At 45.6% G+C, this 18023-nt stretch overlaps 1 protein-coding gene across 4 annotated transcripts in view; it reads right to left on the minus strand.

The window, feature by feature from the left end:
- The window catches only part of dscamb (Down syndrome cell adhesion molecule b), a 73794-nt gene extending 57033 nt beyond the window's left edge, over window positions 1–16761 (minus strand). For 2 of the 4 annotated variants that reach the window (XM_029844100.1, XM_029844097.1), the window contains exons 1-3: window positions 16007–16761; window positions 5957–6274; window positions 5602–5748 (exon numbers count right to left, since the gene is read on the minus strand). In XM_029844100.1, the coding sequence (XP_029699960.1) occupies window positions 5602–5748; window positions 5957–6274; window positions 16007–16049 (508 nt within the window). In that variant the 5' untranslated portion in view covers window positions 16050–16761. The remainder of the gene's footprint in view (window positions 1–5601; window positions 5749–5956; window positions 6275–16006) is intronic. The other 2 variants (XM_029844101.1, XM_029844098.1) reach the window with 1 other exon arrangement.
- Window positions 16762–18023: the final 1262 nt, after the last annotated feature.

Genomic DNA, 18023 nt, shown 5'->3' on the forward strand with positions numbered 1-18023 from the left:
GCTCCGGTTCTGGCTGGGATCCAGCCGACCATCACCTGCTGCAGCAGCATCGTGGTCACATGCCAAGCACCAGCACCAGTTTATGGAATGGCAGTGTCAGACTGGGCAACTGGAGCAACTGCTCAGGTGACATTGCTGGGAACAGGGTGACAACTGGTTGCTCTGGCTGTTGCATCTTTTGGTGTTCCTGTGTGTGTAAATCCATTCATGATATAGAAAAACTCAGTGCTCAGTACAGAACTCAAGCAAACTCAACTGCTGGACATGCAGCAGATTGAAGCTCTTGCTGTATATTTAATGTATAACAGGAGAAAACAGATGCAGATCCTGAGATGCTCCCTCGTCCAATCATCGGGGGGCTGATGCCAGAATTATTGTGAAATCAGTTTTTATAAGGAACTTTACAGAGATGAGACAGTTATGTTTCGTTTTCATTGTGCAATCACACTCTTCTTCTGTTAGAATAAAAACCTCCATTTCTAGTTTTTGTGTTGAATCAAAGGGATGTCCCCATCACAGCAGCCAAATTAGCCATTAAAGATGAGAGCATGTTCATCCTCCCAGTGCACCCAGTCATCACCAGCATAATCATTCGCTGCCTAAACAGCCTAATGGCTGCCATGTTGCTGCTGTTTATTAATAAACACTGATGGAACAGCGCCGCTTCAACGGCTGTTGATTTTGTCTCCGTATGGACAATCAGCTGGGACACAAATGCTGCTCAGCCTGCCAGCACTAAACAGGCGGCACGGTTGTTTCCTTGCAAGCACCGATTAAGACGTCATTAGCTGGCCGACAGATAGAGCTCAGCTGGAGCCTAAACACATCTGAGAGCCCACCACATGGTTCCACTGACTGATGTCACCTCATCAGGACCTCATCAGAACCGGCCAGAACTACAAGGACACTTTGAAGACGACCACTGGGTTAAGATGCTTCTAGGAAACTTCGACCTGAGAAATGTTTTAAGTGGACATAAAATGTTCTAAGAATAAACCTTGAATAAACCTTGAATAAACTGATCCTGCCCATGTGTTTCCGGATTTTGCTGCCGTCCTGAAGGGAGCAGACAGAGGATTTTCACTGTGGAACAAAAGGCGAGAGAGCCGCACACGCATGAACAACCCTCCAGAACCTCCTCTCTAACCTCACTCCCGCTAAAAGGGTCTCGTCTTGTCCTCTCTCAATTCCCCAAACTCCTCTTTGCACAGCACTCATATGTTGAAAATGCACAAATTCGTGCTTCAGCTCGTGTTCCCATAATTCCCTGGGACAGCAGCATGATAAATGCACACAACTATTGATTCTTTCTGTCTTTCTTTCTGTTTATCATGCTTTCCTGAGAATGACCTACTCTGCCTACACACCTGCTCATACAGGAGAATAGTACACACACACACACACACACACACACACACACACACACACACACACACACACATCCACACACAGAGCAGCAATGGGGCAGCGGAATGAGAGTGAACTGGGAATCAGTGAAATTCGAGGGTCAGCACTTCTCTTACAGCTAATCTGTGTGTGAGGAAGAGGAGGAGGAAGAAGAACAGGAAGAGGAGGAGGAGCGGGCGACATGACGGGAGGTATTGTTTTTGTGGTGATGGACTACAGGATGGGCAGAGTTATGGGGAACACAGATGCTGCATCTCACCGTCTGCGAGGGAGGGGGAGTAAATAGGGCGGAGTGAGCAGCCATGAGTGTGTGATGCTGTTCTTGTTGTATTTGTTGTTGTTGTTTCCAGTAAATAGGCGTGGGTCTATGGCTGCACCCACATCTGAAGGGGGCCTGAATGGATTTACAGCCACCCCTTTGCCTCAGTCTGGGAGCAGGCGGAGACTCACTGCCACAATAAAGGTCTGCTGCACTAATTGTAAGGTGACGTTTCAACACAATCAATAATATACATTATATTTAAAATTGCACCATTAATGTTCTGACCAAAACCAGTTCATTTAGATCACATCTGGGTCCATTCTGAGTGCATTAAAACATTGTTTTGGTGTTTGAAAGTGATGATGGGTGAAGCCGCATTGGTAATGCGGCTCCTCTTTAAGATCGTTTCATTTTTATTTTGTAGACAATAAATGTTATCATTTTATATGTTATAACTAATCAGCAGTATCTCTCCACAACATTATCAAACACAAACACCATCTGGAGCTGCATTTTAACCGCCAAATTGGCTGTTTAAAACTGAATCTATTAGCAAACAAATGTTGTTAATTAGTGTCTATAAGTGTGGACTAAAACCCAGGAGAACACAGAAGCAGCAGAAGCACTTTCCTCACTTAAGACCAGACGCACAGCTCAGAGCAGCAGACGTGTGTAAACTCCATCTGATTGTGTGAACATGGCAGGAAGTCATCCGCATAAAAAAGTATAGCTTTTTGCACACAGCAGAAAAGCGAGCTGAGCAGGTTACGCAATGAGACGGGAAGAGAAGAGAACCAGAAGGTCGAGGTGAAGGACAGCGGAGGAGGATGGAACAGAGTGGAGGATGGAGAAGAAAGCAGAGAGAAGAAAAGGAAAGCAAAGGAGAAAACAGTAAAGGATGGAAGGAGAGAAACTGTACTCACTGAACTCCGGGCTGATTCCAGCTTAACGTCATGAACATTTGATGCTGTCAAACTAGATGAAGATAAGAATCATTAACTGGAGATTTCAGAGCGCTTTGCTCCTCGTCTTTGTCACTTGGATACCTGCTCTCTCCAGAACGCACAGATTTATGCGGATTATGTGGAATCCAGGCTAATGTGAGCCACCAGGAGGTAAAAAAATAGATGGTTAATATTTGGCAGATTAGGAGGGAAACATGTCTTAACAGTGTGGTTGAAGCTCGTTTATCATCCATCTCAGCAGATTTTAACTGATGAGAAACACAAAAACACTTTTGACTCGCTGAGAATAAGGAAAGGCCGTCCATATAAATCACGGCTCAGTTGGAAGCTGCTGGATCCTCTCTTCTTTTTGCTCCTCTTTTCTTCTTATGGTGCCTCTTTCATCCCTCCATCAGCCCTGTCAATTGTTTATCAAAGGCTTCCAGGAGGCCATCGCTGCCGACGGTGCTACATCCATTTTAAAATTCATGATGGGTTAATGTTATGTTAGTGCAACATAAGGAGGCCGCGCACGTGCGTCACCTTCATTCACATTGAAAACAGGCCCACTGAGCCATCCTCACGGAGATTCATATTGTAATTAACTTTTCAATCACAGCTGAATAATTAAGACAGGCCCACTCTGTAATTATGCATCTATTTTTGACCTTAAAAGGAATCACTGCATATTCATCAATTTAAATTTTAGAACTAACTAAACTAACAGTGATTTTCCTGAACAGCATGAGGAACAGCTCATCTCTGTGCAGAACGTCATGGGTTCAAATGAGTAAGTCCATCATAGCAATGATTAGAAAGTGGATTGAGATGACAGAAATGCCAGAGTCACACCTCTAGCATTTCGATTCTAAGGGAGACCAGGACTTCCTGATGTTCTCACAGGTGCTGGTACATGTGTAAATCCTTCACAGTCTCCTGGATTTAAGGCTTGGGTATTTCTGTGGTTAATTGGTCATCACCATGCTTCCTCCAGACTGACTCTACTCGCACATGCTGAGCAGGAACACATTAAGTTTGTGCCTTCCTCCATCATTGGAAAGATCAGACCTCTGGTGGATCCTGTTGCTGTTCAATCGTGTTTGAACCTGGTGGAGCAGCAGCTAGCAGGTCTGCAGTGTGGCTGCGCTCCTGCTGCTGTCAAGCTTCTGTGCAGGTTTCCATCTACTCACTGAGGATGGGAATGTGGTCAGAAATGCTGCTTGGCTGGGCTGAATATAAACCTGTGACGACACCTTGATGACAACAAAGTCTCTTCTTATGTCTCAAATCAACAAAGACTAAGATTCTGACTCTTGCCTGTTTTTTTTTTTCTTGCACTCTGAATAGAGAAAGAAAGTGTATGAAAGTGTGCTTGATGTTCACGTTCCCAACAAAAACCTGATATTAATAATTCAGTTCAGTAGTGGGGGAGCTTTATTTTGTGTCCACTGAGACCAAGAGTCCTTTCATGAAAAATGGAATAAAAAGAAGGGAATAAAAGGCTGGAGAAGGAGTCAGAAACTCAGATGGGTCAAACTGCAGCCGGTTGTCATTGTTGAGACCTATATCTTTATGGCCTCATGCACATGCACACACACACACACACACACACACACACACACACACACACACACACACACACACAAATATGCTCCTACAGTAAACACACCCTCTCTGTGAATGCGTTCATGCATCAGAATGGAGCATCAAATATTTATCAGTGAGCAGCACTGATTTTGACAGTCTGCTCATCTTTCTGACAGCACTCGCCAGCTGCAACACTTATTGGAGCCAATATGGACGATCCCAAACGTTCATCTGATGAGGGCCGTCAACCAAATCAACTCTATAGGCTGGACAGGAGCAAGAACTATATCTTCATTGTTTGTTTGTTTTTTTAGATTCCAGCTGCTTTTCTGTAGTAATTTATCCAGAAAGATTTTCCTCCTACTCGAAAGATCAAAAATAAAGTAAAATCCCTCCATTACATTAAACAGGAAAGGAAGTATTTATCTGGTTTAAATGAATGAAACCATTGTTGTGGGTTTCTATTGTACCCTGGCTGTTCATTCTAATCAAAACTATTAAATTAGAAATGGTTCCACATTTAACGTTAGCTTGTTACCTGTCAAAGGTGCAACCTGTTTGTGTGAGCTTGATTCTACCAGACATCAGCTACTTAAAAGGTGCTTAGAAATACTCCTAAAGTTCCCATTAAGATGTGAACTTTTCTCAGTAAAGGTTCAGAGGTCAACAGACTAATTTGGAAGGGGTTAGGGTCTCCTCAAACCAACATTCCTGAGGGCCAGGAGCAGCAGCAGAAGCAAAGACGTCTGTGTGAATCCTTTATTTACACGTCACGATCACATGCACATGCTGCATATTCCTCTGTGTGACATCAGCCGGAAATTTCAACCAGCTCCTTCCAGCGAGTAACTGGAGCAACCTCGAGTAAATAAGTCACTTGGATCAGAAGACACATCTTCACGCTTGAACAGACACATTTAAAATGCCACCAAAACACCGTCCCAGATTCTGCCCCCAGTCAAACCACATCAAGCGCTCGCTTGCAGGTCCCTGAACGCTGCCGTACGAAACCAAATCAGCCAGCGGGCAACACAAGGCCAATCAAGAGATAAACGTCCCCTTCTAGAGCAGGAAAATTCCAAATGGGGGAACCTTCTGGTTATCATGCTGTGGCCACGGATTCAAACCAGGAGGGGAACTGGGTCAATGATGCCATAAACTGCTCTACTTTACCCCTCGCTGGACTCAAAATGGAGTTGGAGTGTTTACAGGGGAGTGATTCAACATGACAGCTATCAACATTCGCCGGTGAGCGAGAGGACAAGGTCTTGTAGAGCCGTGGAGCTCCGACAACAGAGAGCAGGTGAGAGCAGATGACTCACAGCTGAAACGTTCCGTATAGAGAATAACGGCACGTCTATGCATGCATTCGTCCATAACATACAAAATCAGTGGTCATACCTGAGCTCAACGAAACTGTGTCTTTTTCCCATGATACAACAGTGACGTAGGCCTCAACAGAAGTAGGAATAATGCACTTGAAGACGGCGACACTGCCTCTCATGGCCTTCTGGTCCGCCACTCGCACCGTGTAGGGTTCCCGGGAGACTGCAGAGGGAAAAAAGGCAATGGTCAGCTACAGCATAAGACTAAGAGGGGGCTGCAGTCAGTCGGACAAGGCAGAATTCCAGTTGGAAACATATTATCACTTTAATCGTTTTAGTTTAGAGTGAATTGGAACCAACTACACTGCAGCAACCAAGCAGACCAGTATAACAGCTCAACTGCCCCCTGCCCCCCCTCCACCTCTACTCACCAGCTTTGATGTGGACATCCTGACTCCTGATCTTGCCAGAAGGGTTCTCGGCAGTGCAGTAGTACGTGTTGTCGTGGATCAGCTTGCTGTAGCTGGATGGCAGGAAGTTGAAGATCTGCAGGGTCCCGTTAGGGTGAACGTGGCGGATCCCCGGGACATCATAGATCTCCTCGCCAGTGGCCAGATACCAGCGGAGCGAGGCAGGGGGTGCTCCCCCAGCGGGACAGGGCACCGAGGTCCCTGTGGTGCTGGCAAATACTACCTCTTGCAGAGATGCATTGACAAAGTATAAGCTGGAATGTAGATCCTCTGTAAAAACTGCAAGAGAGGAGAGAGGAAACTGAAGAACATAGGCATGAACCAAAAAACACAAACTAGCAGTCAGGCTCAGATGGTTCTGTCACCTTTAAATGAAATTCACCAGTAAATGACACCCAAAATTACATAAAGCCACCAAGAGTGTGTGTCAGGGTGAGATTCAGTCATGAGGAGGCCTTTCTGTTTGGCCTGGGGAAGGGCCCCGAGGCTCTAGGCTGAGCGACTGGCAGTGACTCCTGCTGCATCCCCCCTGGGAAAAAACATTTTAGCGCTTCATAAATTCCTAACAAGGTTTCAAATTGCAGACATTTTCATCCTTTTCTCTGCTCCAGCAGCTCTAAACCACCGATCAGTCTCTCCCACGACCTTCCCACGTCCACGACCGTTCCGATTAGAAATCAACTAATTCTGCTCCACGTTATCAGCTTGCTAAAATCAACGTTGCTGCAGGTTTTTTCTTTAGAAGATCGGAGGTGCAGCTGCTCGTTTTGTCTGCGCTACAAAAGGTTAAAGCGCTCTGGAGCTGCTGCTGTTTGATAAGGGAGTTTAAACACAAACATCTGGGAACTGAAAGGGTTTTATACGTAACAAGCGTCGACTCGTGGACAGAAAGAGTTTAAGTAGGAGAGCATCAAAAGAGGATCTTTATTAACCATTTAAACAGATGCTTGCTTCAAAGAATTTGAGGCTATTCAAATCTCTGTAACTTGGTGCTTCTGAGTGGATCCACCATCTTATTAAAGTCAGATAGATTCTCTTTTGTCAGCATCGACCCAGAGTTGTGCTGATGATACTGACCCAACCGGGACCACAACCAGAAGCAGAAAATACTTTGATACTGTTCATTTACACTCAAACCAGAATCGCAACGGGTGTTTCGGGGCAGTGATGTCTCAGGAACTCAGAGGTTTGGTTAAAGAAACAACGCAGCAGCACCAATAAAATATAACACACCTCATCATTAGGTCCATAAACACAGCAGGGGACCAACCCAGCAAGCACAGTTGGGTTACTTCTTTAAAGGAAATGTGAAAGCACTGCAATAGCAAAGAAAAGAGCTGTTTCCTCCTTTTTTCTCCTTTTCCTCTTTTCAGCATCTATGCTGGCCTTTTTCCAGTTTAAGCAGACGACCGAACCTTGACAGCCGATTTAATGAAGAAATGAAAATGAACTGAGCTCTGGTGAAAGAGCTGGGCTCCTTCTCCAAATTGATACTGTTCAGGATCCAGAGCGCGATTCGTCTGCTGGCGCAGGTAGCTGCCCCCCCCCCCAGACCGCACACAGAGCTGCATGTCATGGCCCAACAAACAGCCTCGGGGCCCAACCACTTACTACACGGCCCTGGAGGAAATCTGTAATTGGCATAATTTTTCATGAGCTGGAGCGTAAAGGTGAAATGAACGACACTGTTAAATAATGCAGAATATACATCTATAATTAATTATGACTTTTTTCTCCAAAGGGAAAAGAGAAAAATGTTGCTTCATTAACGTGTTTCTGGGCCAGTAGACAGCCAGGGCCGATGAATAACAACATCAGAAAGAGGATCCTAAATGCTGCAGCCATCCAAGAATCTTCTGATGAATTCAGGAGGTCCAACCAGCCACAGCCGCTGAGCAGAGTCACGCTGGCATCACTGCTGTAAGAACATCAGCAGGAAAATGTTCTGACACCCAACTGGACCATGTTCAGGGAGCACAGGAAGGTTTCACCTTTAGGCAAATATCATTCAATTAGTTAAGTAGGATTTTAGGTTTTTCCACCACCAAATGACTGAAATTAGATCCAGAGTAAAAGCTCAAACATTCAGTCAGCTCATAATTTTCGGAGCTGCTCCGCTCACATTTTCATTTGATCTACCGTCGCTGCAGATGTATTGATTAGCGCTGCTTTCCTCAAGTATTCCCTTTGAAAATTCATGCATGATTCATGTCTATTGACGGACGAGTGAGTCTCCTTTAACTGCTTGACGTTTTACGGCTTCCGCATAAGCACACAGGTGCGCATCTGCACAGCTCAGGTTTGTCTTAGCAACCGCACAAAAGGAGGAGTTTTACCTCTGCTCTCATTACTGGAAGGACTCATCTCTTACGCCTGATGTTTTCACTAGATTAGAAATGGAAGCTTAAGTTTTGAGCCCCTTGCCTGCAGTGGGAGCTTCACCTCCTTCATCAGGATGACACAGAGATGAACAGTCGTGTTCTGACCTTTGGAGTTACAGCCAAGGTCAAGACACATCACCTACACAGGTAAAAACCTCCACGTTGCTGCCATGTTTAGGTTCAGGGGCTCTCATAAGCGTGGACCCCGCTGTATAAATAGTCCTTTAATCGGTTCAGTTCTCATCCTGCTACAGACATTTATTACAGAACATGTTTGCCAGATCAGTCGGGTGTGATATAAATAGCATATTGCAGCTCTGAGACAGACTGACAACCACCATGCTGGGCCAGCCGGTCCGGTATGAGTAAGCATTCCCACTGATCCAATCTGCCCACAGGCATTACAGCATGCATGGAAGTTAAATGACTGTCTTCCAATTTGCTCTCATGAATATTAAGCAGCGCTGTGACAGTAGAAAGGGTTGCCTGCACGCTGGCTGCTGATCCACACCGACAGATCTGTCCTCTGATGTCTGGGAGGGGCGGGAATCGCTAAAACGAGGCCCCACAGCAGATGAGCCTCCACCTCTCCACTCGATTTTCATTTGGTAAATGGGCCAGAGTGGCTGGTTGTCTCATCAAGGGGAAGCCAGGGACCCTGGACTGTTTCTCACTTTAGAAAGCAGAGTGAGAGAGACACTGATGTCTAAATTATGCTGCTACAGATGATGATGAGAGCATGAGAGAGGATCAAATGAGGGACTCAGACGGTAACCAACTATAGCAGCTCCCTCTGCTGCTGCTGATGATGAATAAGAACTTCCACTGCTACAAATGTAATAATGTCACCAGGCTGGAAACTACGCAGGAGTCCTGGTCCTGGTGAAAATAAAACAGAGATTAGGACAAACAGATCCGCGGTATGTTTATTAGTAGTGATTTTCGCGACATGGAATGAGGAGCTGCCGATTATCTACAACAGCTTTTGTAATTAGAGTGAACTTATTACAGTCTTTTAAATGTCAACACCTACAGTCTCACCTGTTAATTAATATAATTGTCTAATTTCTCCGAGAATTGAGGGGAACGGCTCCGTGGTGCTGCCTCTGCTCAACCCCATCCTAATTAGCAAGAATGTATTTATAGAAGGCTAATGCTAATTCCTTCACCAAACAGCAGGAAGGCTTTGTTGACGCCGCAGTTTGACCACATTCAGGAGGGATTAGAGATGATGAGATAAACACAGAAATTGCTGTTCAGATAGAAGAAGTCATCAATTATCATGACACCTGTATGTGACCCACCCACCATTAACTCAATACAGTCGACAAAGAGCTGGAAACAAGCTGCAAACCACAAAGGTGCGGCAGGACCAGTTCCTGTTAGCCGTGTCAGGCAGCTTGCTCTCATCCAGATTGCTATCATCAAAAACTTCTCTCTTTTTAATTTCCTCTCATACTTAAACCCATCTGATTGAGACTTGAGTGGATCTAATTGAATTGGCCTCTAATTAATCTAATGGTCAACATACGGACTCCGTACTGGGAATGCAATTAAGCTGCAGAGTTGTGGGTGCGCACGTGCTGCCAGACAGAAGCCCGAGCTCAGTGCAACAAGAAGCCACGCTACATGCTGGACAACTAACCTCATTATGTCAGCAAACATTAAGGTTAACCACCTTCAAAGATGGACTCATAATGGCGTCTGAATGTGAACACCATACACCTGCACGGAGCAAAACAGCACACATGTTTTGTTGTGCACAGTTGCAAGGTGGCCTGAGACTGATGGCCTTTGACCCTCAAATGTCCTTTTGGACTGAGGCTACCTGAATCTCTCAGCCAATCAATGAGCAACTTCAGCAGCACAGCGCCCTCCACAGACTGGCTGCAGGAAGGAAATAAATCACTGTTAAGAGCTGGAGCTGGAATTAAAATGGAATTTCTCCTAGAAATCAATTGATTTTTTTCCTGTGGACCATATATTTTGGTTTTGATTAGTATTTCTATGCAGCAACAGCCAGAGGTGGTTCCTTGGATCGGTCCGGTCTTTCTACCTGAGGATGCACCAGAGAAGGTTTCGCCTCCGCCTTCAGACCCTTTGTCTGTGGTTTGTTGGGCTTTTTCAGGCCATTTCTGAGCTGTGCCAAGTTGAACAAAGGCCGGCTAGTCTTCTGTAGCTAATAATGTCCTTATGCAGCGGTGGCATCTCTTTCGGGCCACTCCATCGCTGGGGTTTTGTCCAGCAGACGTCTGCTGTGGTAATGGTGATGTCACAGCAGCTGGCTGCTCTCATCCTATTAGCTCTGCTGCTGCTACCAGCCCTCGTCCTCCTCCTGCTGCACGCCAAGCTCATTTTAATACTCCACACTCATTTGACCGTCTTTATGGACTTATCATATTAAACATTTATGGCAGCCATTTCCCCAAACCAAGTATGTTTATTCAACACTTAGGAGACCACAGCACGGCTCCTTTCACCCCCCCCCCCCCCCCCATCACACATACACATCTCTCTCTTCTCTCTCCTCCTCCTCCATCATGTTTTCCTCCCGTGGCTCAGACACTAGAGGGACGTGTGGCGTGTGAAGCCGAGCGGTTCAAGCAGACATAAATGTATTCTGAGCGTTTAGTACTTTGGATGAATGGAGTTTTAATTTAATCAACTGATCAAACACTAATTAGCATAATCACTTGTGGGGCTAGAAGGTCTAGATAGAAAGCAACACATAATAGAGCTCATCCTGGCAACAGTCGGCAGGGACACTTAGCGACATGTAAACAGCGACATGCTTCCAGGGACCACACAGGGCTCAGGCCAAATCACCTTTTGGAATTCTTCATTTTTTTCAGATGAAAGAACCACTGCACCACTGCACCACCTTTTATTTGATCCTGGACCAGACGCCGCAGCATCACACCCTGCATGGAAGAATTCTAGGAATACCACAAAGTGCTGATATTATTGACAATGCACTCAGTCTCGCACCAGGCCAGAGGATCAATGAGGAGCCAGAATGGCATAAATCAGACCCCTGTGGCTCTACCCCCCATTCTCCTGTGTTATACTCGCATGTACATAAACGCCTATAAAAGCAGAATAAAGCATGCCTACACACTTCCACACTTATTTTTGTCTCAAGACGACTGTAATGTAAAAAAAAATGGCAAGCTGAAAACAACCACTGATAATTCTCAGCACCTGTGCCAGATTTAGGGATAAAGATCCGTGTGAAGGAACCACGCTGGAGCCATTTTTCTTTGTGTCTATAAAGCTTCAGCTTCTTCCAGGATCCCAGAGCCTGCTTTAATATTCCAGCCGCAGTGCATCAGTCACATGGGCAGACACGAGGGTTAAATATCTCCTTGGAAATGCACCCTGGAATAATCTGATTGACAAGTGGGAATGTATGTCGGGAGAATGAAGGAGGCATGTGACTGGATTCTAAAGGGGAGGAGTCACTGAACAGTGGATGAAGCAAAACAGAAGTGAACAACATGTCTACTAGGCACAGGGTCACTGGGATCTGTTCAGTGTTCAGGTCCAGTCTGGGCCCAGTTCAGGAGACTGGATTAGGCCCTAAATGTTGCTGAGGCTTCAGCAGCAGCAGAGTTGAATCTTTGGACTGGACTCTACAGATGTGTCCATCAATTAAGGTGCATTGTGGGGTCCAAGAACCTCCAGACATTTCTGAGTTCTTAATCTGACTTTTTCAGAAATCAGAAATAAATAAGGCCACTCTGGTAAAAGATAAAACTGATATTTGCAGGAAAATTTTACTCTCCATTAATATTAGAGAAATGAAAACCAGCAGCGGTTTAGAACAGGCCTTAATGGTCAGAATCAGACTGGGAACCAGTATCAGCAAAGAGAAACAGCTCCCCAGCAGTGTGACTGACGTGACTGGTTTAAAATAGAAATATCCGACTTTCTTACGTGTTTACAAGGATTCCAGTTAATATAGAAATCAAAGATATTTTATAGAAAACACCACTAATGACCAGTCAGAGTGATTAAAGGGTTCAGTTTGAGTTTGCTGGTTCTGCTATCAGCAGCAACCGCTGAACAGACAAACAGACGCTGTTGTGGAGCAGCTCCACCCTGAACTTGTCCCCAGTCCACCCAGGACATTGGCACCGTTCCATCACAGCATCAGCGACTTAACTGGAGCACCGCGGAACCAAAGGAGACAAATCGCAACCAGCCACTTAAGCACCAATTCAGGTTTAGGTTCCTCCATCTGGACAGCTGTATTGTGGTTCTGGTGTACAGTAATACAACATGTCACGATGACAGCTGCCGAGTGAACTAAAAAGAACCACACTAGTGAGGATCCTATCTGAGAGGGAAACCCCCGCCAGATGTACTTCAGCCTCGCTCTGCACGCCTGATCAAACACCTACATCTGGGTGCCGACGGGCTTTTCTGCTCTTCCCCACAGATGCTAAATGATATCGTTAACATTTTAATGCACTAGACATTTACACACGAGCTCGCAATTACACCTCTGATTCACTGGAATCCAGACAGACACAGTGTGATTGGTAATTAGATTTTACATTGGGTGAAACGTAGAACACACACACTCACACACACATACTCACTCACGCGCGGTTGCCAAAGCTCAGTCCTAATTAGAGAGCTAGACAAGCTTGAGGAGGTAGGGTACAGTAGAGTAGCCTCATTATACAGGCAGGGAGTAGCAACTGGAGGATATCTATTATGATAACACATCAGGGTATCCATTACCCAACATTAGACACCCTTTCAACTGGAAACACACTCAGCTCAGAATAACCAACATAAATGAGTATGAGTTAAGTGGGTTGGTAAACTTCATTTAGACCATTACATGTTCGCATTAGAGACCGAGTGCACGGGATGATCCATCACTTCGCTGTCGCCACATGTTTTTATAGGCTGATTCATCTGATCGGAATGCAGCTGATTCAGCTGATTCCTCCACTTTGAACATCTTTATGTCCGCAGATGTGCCTTGAAACCTCAGTTCACCCAGTTATGGCCAGCTACTCAGACCACATGGACTAGTGTTGATTTTGGGTTTGTCAGTTGTGTGTGTGTGTGTGTGTGTGTGTGTGTGTGTGTGTGTGTGTGTGTGTGTGTGTGTGTGTGTGTGTGTGTGTATGTATGTGAGCATGTCCACACATACTCTATATCAACCTGCAGAATGAGGTCTGAACGAGTTGCTGTCGTTCCCTAAAGGAGTCTTTTGGGCCGAGATATTTACCGTCTGGCTCTGATGACTAGATTTAATGCCCCCCAGTTAGATTTTTTTAAAATCTATAAAAAGCTATATGAAACCATGTCAAAAGCACATTGTTATACATCTGCGATTCAAAATTTCCCCTGGATGGATTAGGGTGATCTTGTTAAAGCCTATCTTTGTGCTCGTCCCTGGGGTGTGCGGGGCTGCAGGGATGGCGGGCGTTGCACCGGTATAGGCGCAGTGAAACGGCCACGGCCACAAGTCCCCAAAGACACTGCGCTGCTTGTGACCATGTGGCCACTTATCACCTGCGGACACGCTGACAGGATGTTATTAGCTCCAAATCAATTCTGGGTCAATTCATTTTAAGACAAAATCCCAATTCATGGTGCGGCATTATTCACTACATATTGTGCGCTCTATCATGAGTCAGCCATTTTGTGTCTCTCACTCACTGTTTTCAATGGCTGAGCTAATTCCACAACCAAACACTCCACAGTAGCATCTTATATCATTCTTGCTGCACAACATCACAGCGTAGTTTTCTACCCCCACTGTGAGGAGCCATTGGTCCAATGTTTTCGGACGCAGCCCCTGACACCCATTAAGGAGGTTACCATAGAGACAGGCCAGTGAGACTGTGATAGGCCCAACTCAGAAGCAGTAAGAACTGTCTGGAATCCAATCGCAGCGCTCGCTTCAATCTACAAGGTCATTCATTCATTCTGACAACAACTGCTCAGCCGATGAACACCTCATCTTCATCATGAGCAACAAAAACATCCAAAAACAACCAAAACCAGCTGGCACACAACTAGAACCAACTGGCACAAAATCAGCCAGCCCAGACCCGGCCGGGCCAGTTTCTAAATGCCCATGGAGGAAGGAGCGGCAGCGGCGAGCTACCGCGGCAGCAGCAGTAGCAGCAGCAGCATAGGCGTGTGTACTGGACGCCTCCTAATCCCCATGGTTGCTTGGCCAAAGGCCTCCTCAATAATCTCTCCTGCAGTAAATGCTCACAATCTTGCAGAGCAGCTGATCTGATGTCAAATGATTAAGACTAATGAGGATTCCTCATTGTTCCTTTATGAGTTTCAGCCAAGCTGGTGGGGGGAGATACCGTGTGACAGGGACTCATTGTCAATAAACCCACTGACAGACTGATGCTCACGTCGACACGGAGGCTAAATCCATTTTGAAGCCTTATTTTGTCACCAAAGCCATTGGGGAAAATCCATTTTGGGGGGGACACGGAATCGTCGCAGACTCGTTGGTACCTGAAAATCTCCATTTGCTTTTTTAAATTTTTGCTTTGTTGAGCTGTTCTCGACCCTTTGATAAAAAAGCAGCCGAGTGCGGCGCTGATTTGGTCTGGTTGTGTGAACAGTCGCCATCTCATCACTCTGATGTGTTCTCTTACATACATGTTTCCATTTTCTTTCTTTCTTCTCGCTCTCCATTTTCCTTCCCTCTTTCGTACACACCCAGGCAGCCATAATCCCTCCCTGTCGAGGGGACTCTGGCCAATAAATGAATGTCATAAACTGCATCAATTTTCTGCGATCGATTATAAATAAATTGTATGGGCGCGAAAAAATGCATGCATGGCGTCAGCCGCAGGCACACGCACATGCAAAGCCAAAATAAAGAAGACAGACTAATGTCTGAATGCAGTGGTGTCTTTCATTTTTATTTTTAGTCAGACTGATTTTAAAGGTTCTTTAATTTACAATTTCATCAGAAATAATTATTTCAAAATGTTTACTTTGCGAAGCAAATTTTAAAATTAAAAAGCAAATTATTTTTACATTTAAGGATACATTTTGTCAGGACCGTAAATGCAACATCATATTTGACACAAATGTGCTCCAAATATGATTAACTGCTCTTCAGCCTGTCACCATTTTAGACATTTAGATCACTTTAAACTTCCAAAATCTGCTCTGTGTGGGGGAGGGGAGGGGGTTCAAGCAAATGTCCATCATATCAAAGACGTCACTTATTACCAAGGGCCACGGTGGAGAAGCGACGTGACAGAAGAAATATGTGCAAACGAAAAGGGACATAAATTGGGTTTGGACGCAAATTAGAGACCAATATAACTTGAAGAGGTGGAATCATAATCAGGCCAATTAAAGCAGTTGGGTGAGAGGCCCAATATCGGCTGATTTAATCTCGGGATACGTGTGCGAAGGCCGGAGGTGTTTGAAGGGGAGCCCGGCGCATATAAAGCCTCGCCCGTCTCTCACCTTTCATCAAACGGTGTCAGCCTTTTTGACAAGCAAATCAAATCCATTTCATCTGGGTCACAGGTGACCTCCATCCTCCCTGCACGCGCCCGCCGCTGCCGTTCACACACTAATGAGCACTAATGAGGGAAAATGACGAGTCGGTGAAACTTACCATTCAAGATGCTCTGGAAAAAGAGAAAAGCCAATATCCACATGCCCTGCTCCGTTCAATCCCCCCAGGCTATGCCTTCTCTGCTTCCTCCGCCCGGTGCCTCCTTGGCTCTCTCTGCTCAGCGCTTCGGGTAAGGTGAAACATTTGCCACCGTCTTCAGGCGAGCGGTCCGGTCCCTACTTTTAATACCCCCTCTCACTTTGTCGGTGCAGCCTGGTCTTTTGTCTCCCGAGTCCTCTCATAAATGAGCTTGTGTGATTGTCTTGAGGAGAGCTGAGCTCAGACTCTCCTCCTCTGCTCAGACTCTCTCCGTCTTGCTCTGCTTCTCCCTGTTATTCAAAAGGATGCTGAAGGGGTGAAGCCCAGGTGTGTGTCTGTGTGTGTGTCTGTGTGCGCGCGCGCGCGTGTGTCTGTGTGTGAGTGTGGGGTGCTGAGTCAGAGCGGATCCTTGAATAAAAAATGCAAAAAGGGGAAAAATAACATAAAGGAATAACATCTATAGGTTAAAAAAGCACTTTTAGAAACTCAGATGTGCTACGAAAAGAGCTGCCGGATCATCTGAGAGGTGACTAAAATGTGCGGAAATGAAAGAACTAAAGAGCACGGCACCAAACTCGTCGCCTCTGTGCGTCCAGCAAGAGGCGAGCAAGCGCATTTCCCCGCTGCCGCTCTGTGATCGCTCCACACGCACTCTGAGAATAACCCTCTGCTGCCCCTGCACACGCGTTCATTCCTCACCGCCTTAAAGGAGCAGAGGCGCTCCCGCTCGGTCCCGAGGGCAAACCTGCAGCTGGAGGTGCGAGTGTGCGTGCGCGCATAGAGCAACGGGACATTTGCATAGAGGGAACGAGCCGCACCTGACACGCGGAGGCACCAAAGAGAGGCGTTTTTACGCACGGCGCTGCTGGAGTGCAGGTGCGCTCAACAAACCGGTTATGGCTGCACCGAAGCCAGTGGATGTCTCCCCTCACGTGGAGGAAGAGCAGAGTGTGTCCCGTGTCGCGCGTCCCGTGGTGCGCGCTTTACCTCGTTGTGATTTTACGCACTGGGCTGATTTAAAGTTATTAAAGTGTTTTTGTGTTAAGGCGCAAAAAATGGGGCCACATCACCCTACCCTAAAGTCGCTCCACGTGCACACTCCCACATAATACCCCACCTGCCCCACCGCTCCAGTCTGAAGTCAGGCTGTGTTGGGCAGCGTCAGCCTGCGAGTCTGTCCGCGCAGCTCTGTCATGGAACCTGCGAGGCTCCGTCTCTGATCTACGTTCTGTTCTACGGAATCTGGCGAACAACATCCTCTTTGTGCTGATGCGACAGCGCAGCTCAGGTTGGGATCAGAACATTTTTACAGATTCACTAACTGTTTAAATGTAAATGTGTAATAACACAAAAGCATTATTACCTACTTTGAATTCCATCTTTATTTGTATAACCTCTCATTCAAATATTTGGGGAAGTGTGGGAATTCATGATTTAATTGTTTTTAAAAGGATGAAAAATCTCCAAAATTCTTATAATAATGAAAACATTTTATAATTTGATAATTCATCATAAATATGACTAAAATATACACCTACTTACTCCTGTACTGCATATTAAAAACAGCCCGAATACTGTCAACTCAAATATTCAGGTTTTATCACAATAATACACACACACAATATCACAATCATCTATAAAAAAAAAGGTCTCATTTCTAATACAATAAAAATCAGAAGCTTTTAATGCTGACTTCTGAAAGACTGAAATTATGCACCTTCTGATCTTTACAGTGATCTCAAATCAACCCAGAAGCATTAAAAGTGGGACATTTGTCTGCTCAGCAGGGCAGCTTCAGACTGCCACTGTAGTTCTTCTGGCTTCACTGAAGACAGGATCATTTCCCACATTAAAGTCTGTCCTTAAACCAATCAGGTTCAAGTGTTTCGTATAGTGCTGAGGAGAAGAAGCGGCTAAAAGAGGGCAGTGGGTCAGACATCCTTCCTGAAGTTAAAGTGGATTAGCAATGCCGAGCTTG

Source organism: Takifugu rubripes, chromosome 11, assembly GCF_901000725.2.
Source record: "Takifugu rubripes chromosome 11, fTakRub1.2, whole genome shotgun sequence".
Taxonomy (NCBI): Eukaryota; Metazoa; Chordata; class Actinopteri; order Tetraodontiformes; family Tetraodontidae; genus Takifugu; species Takifugu rubripes.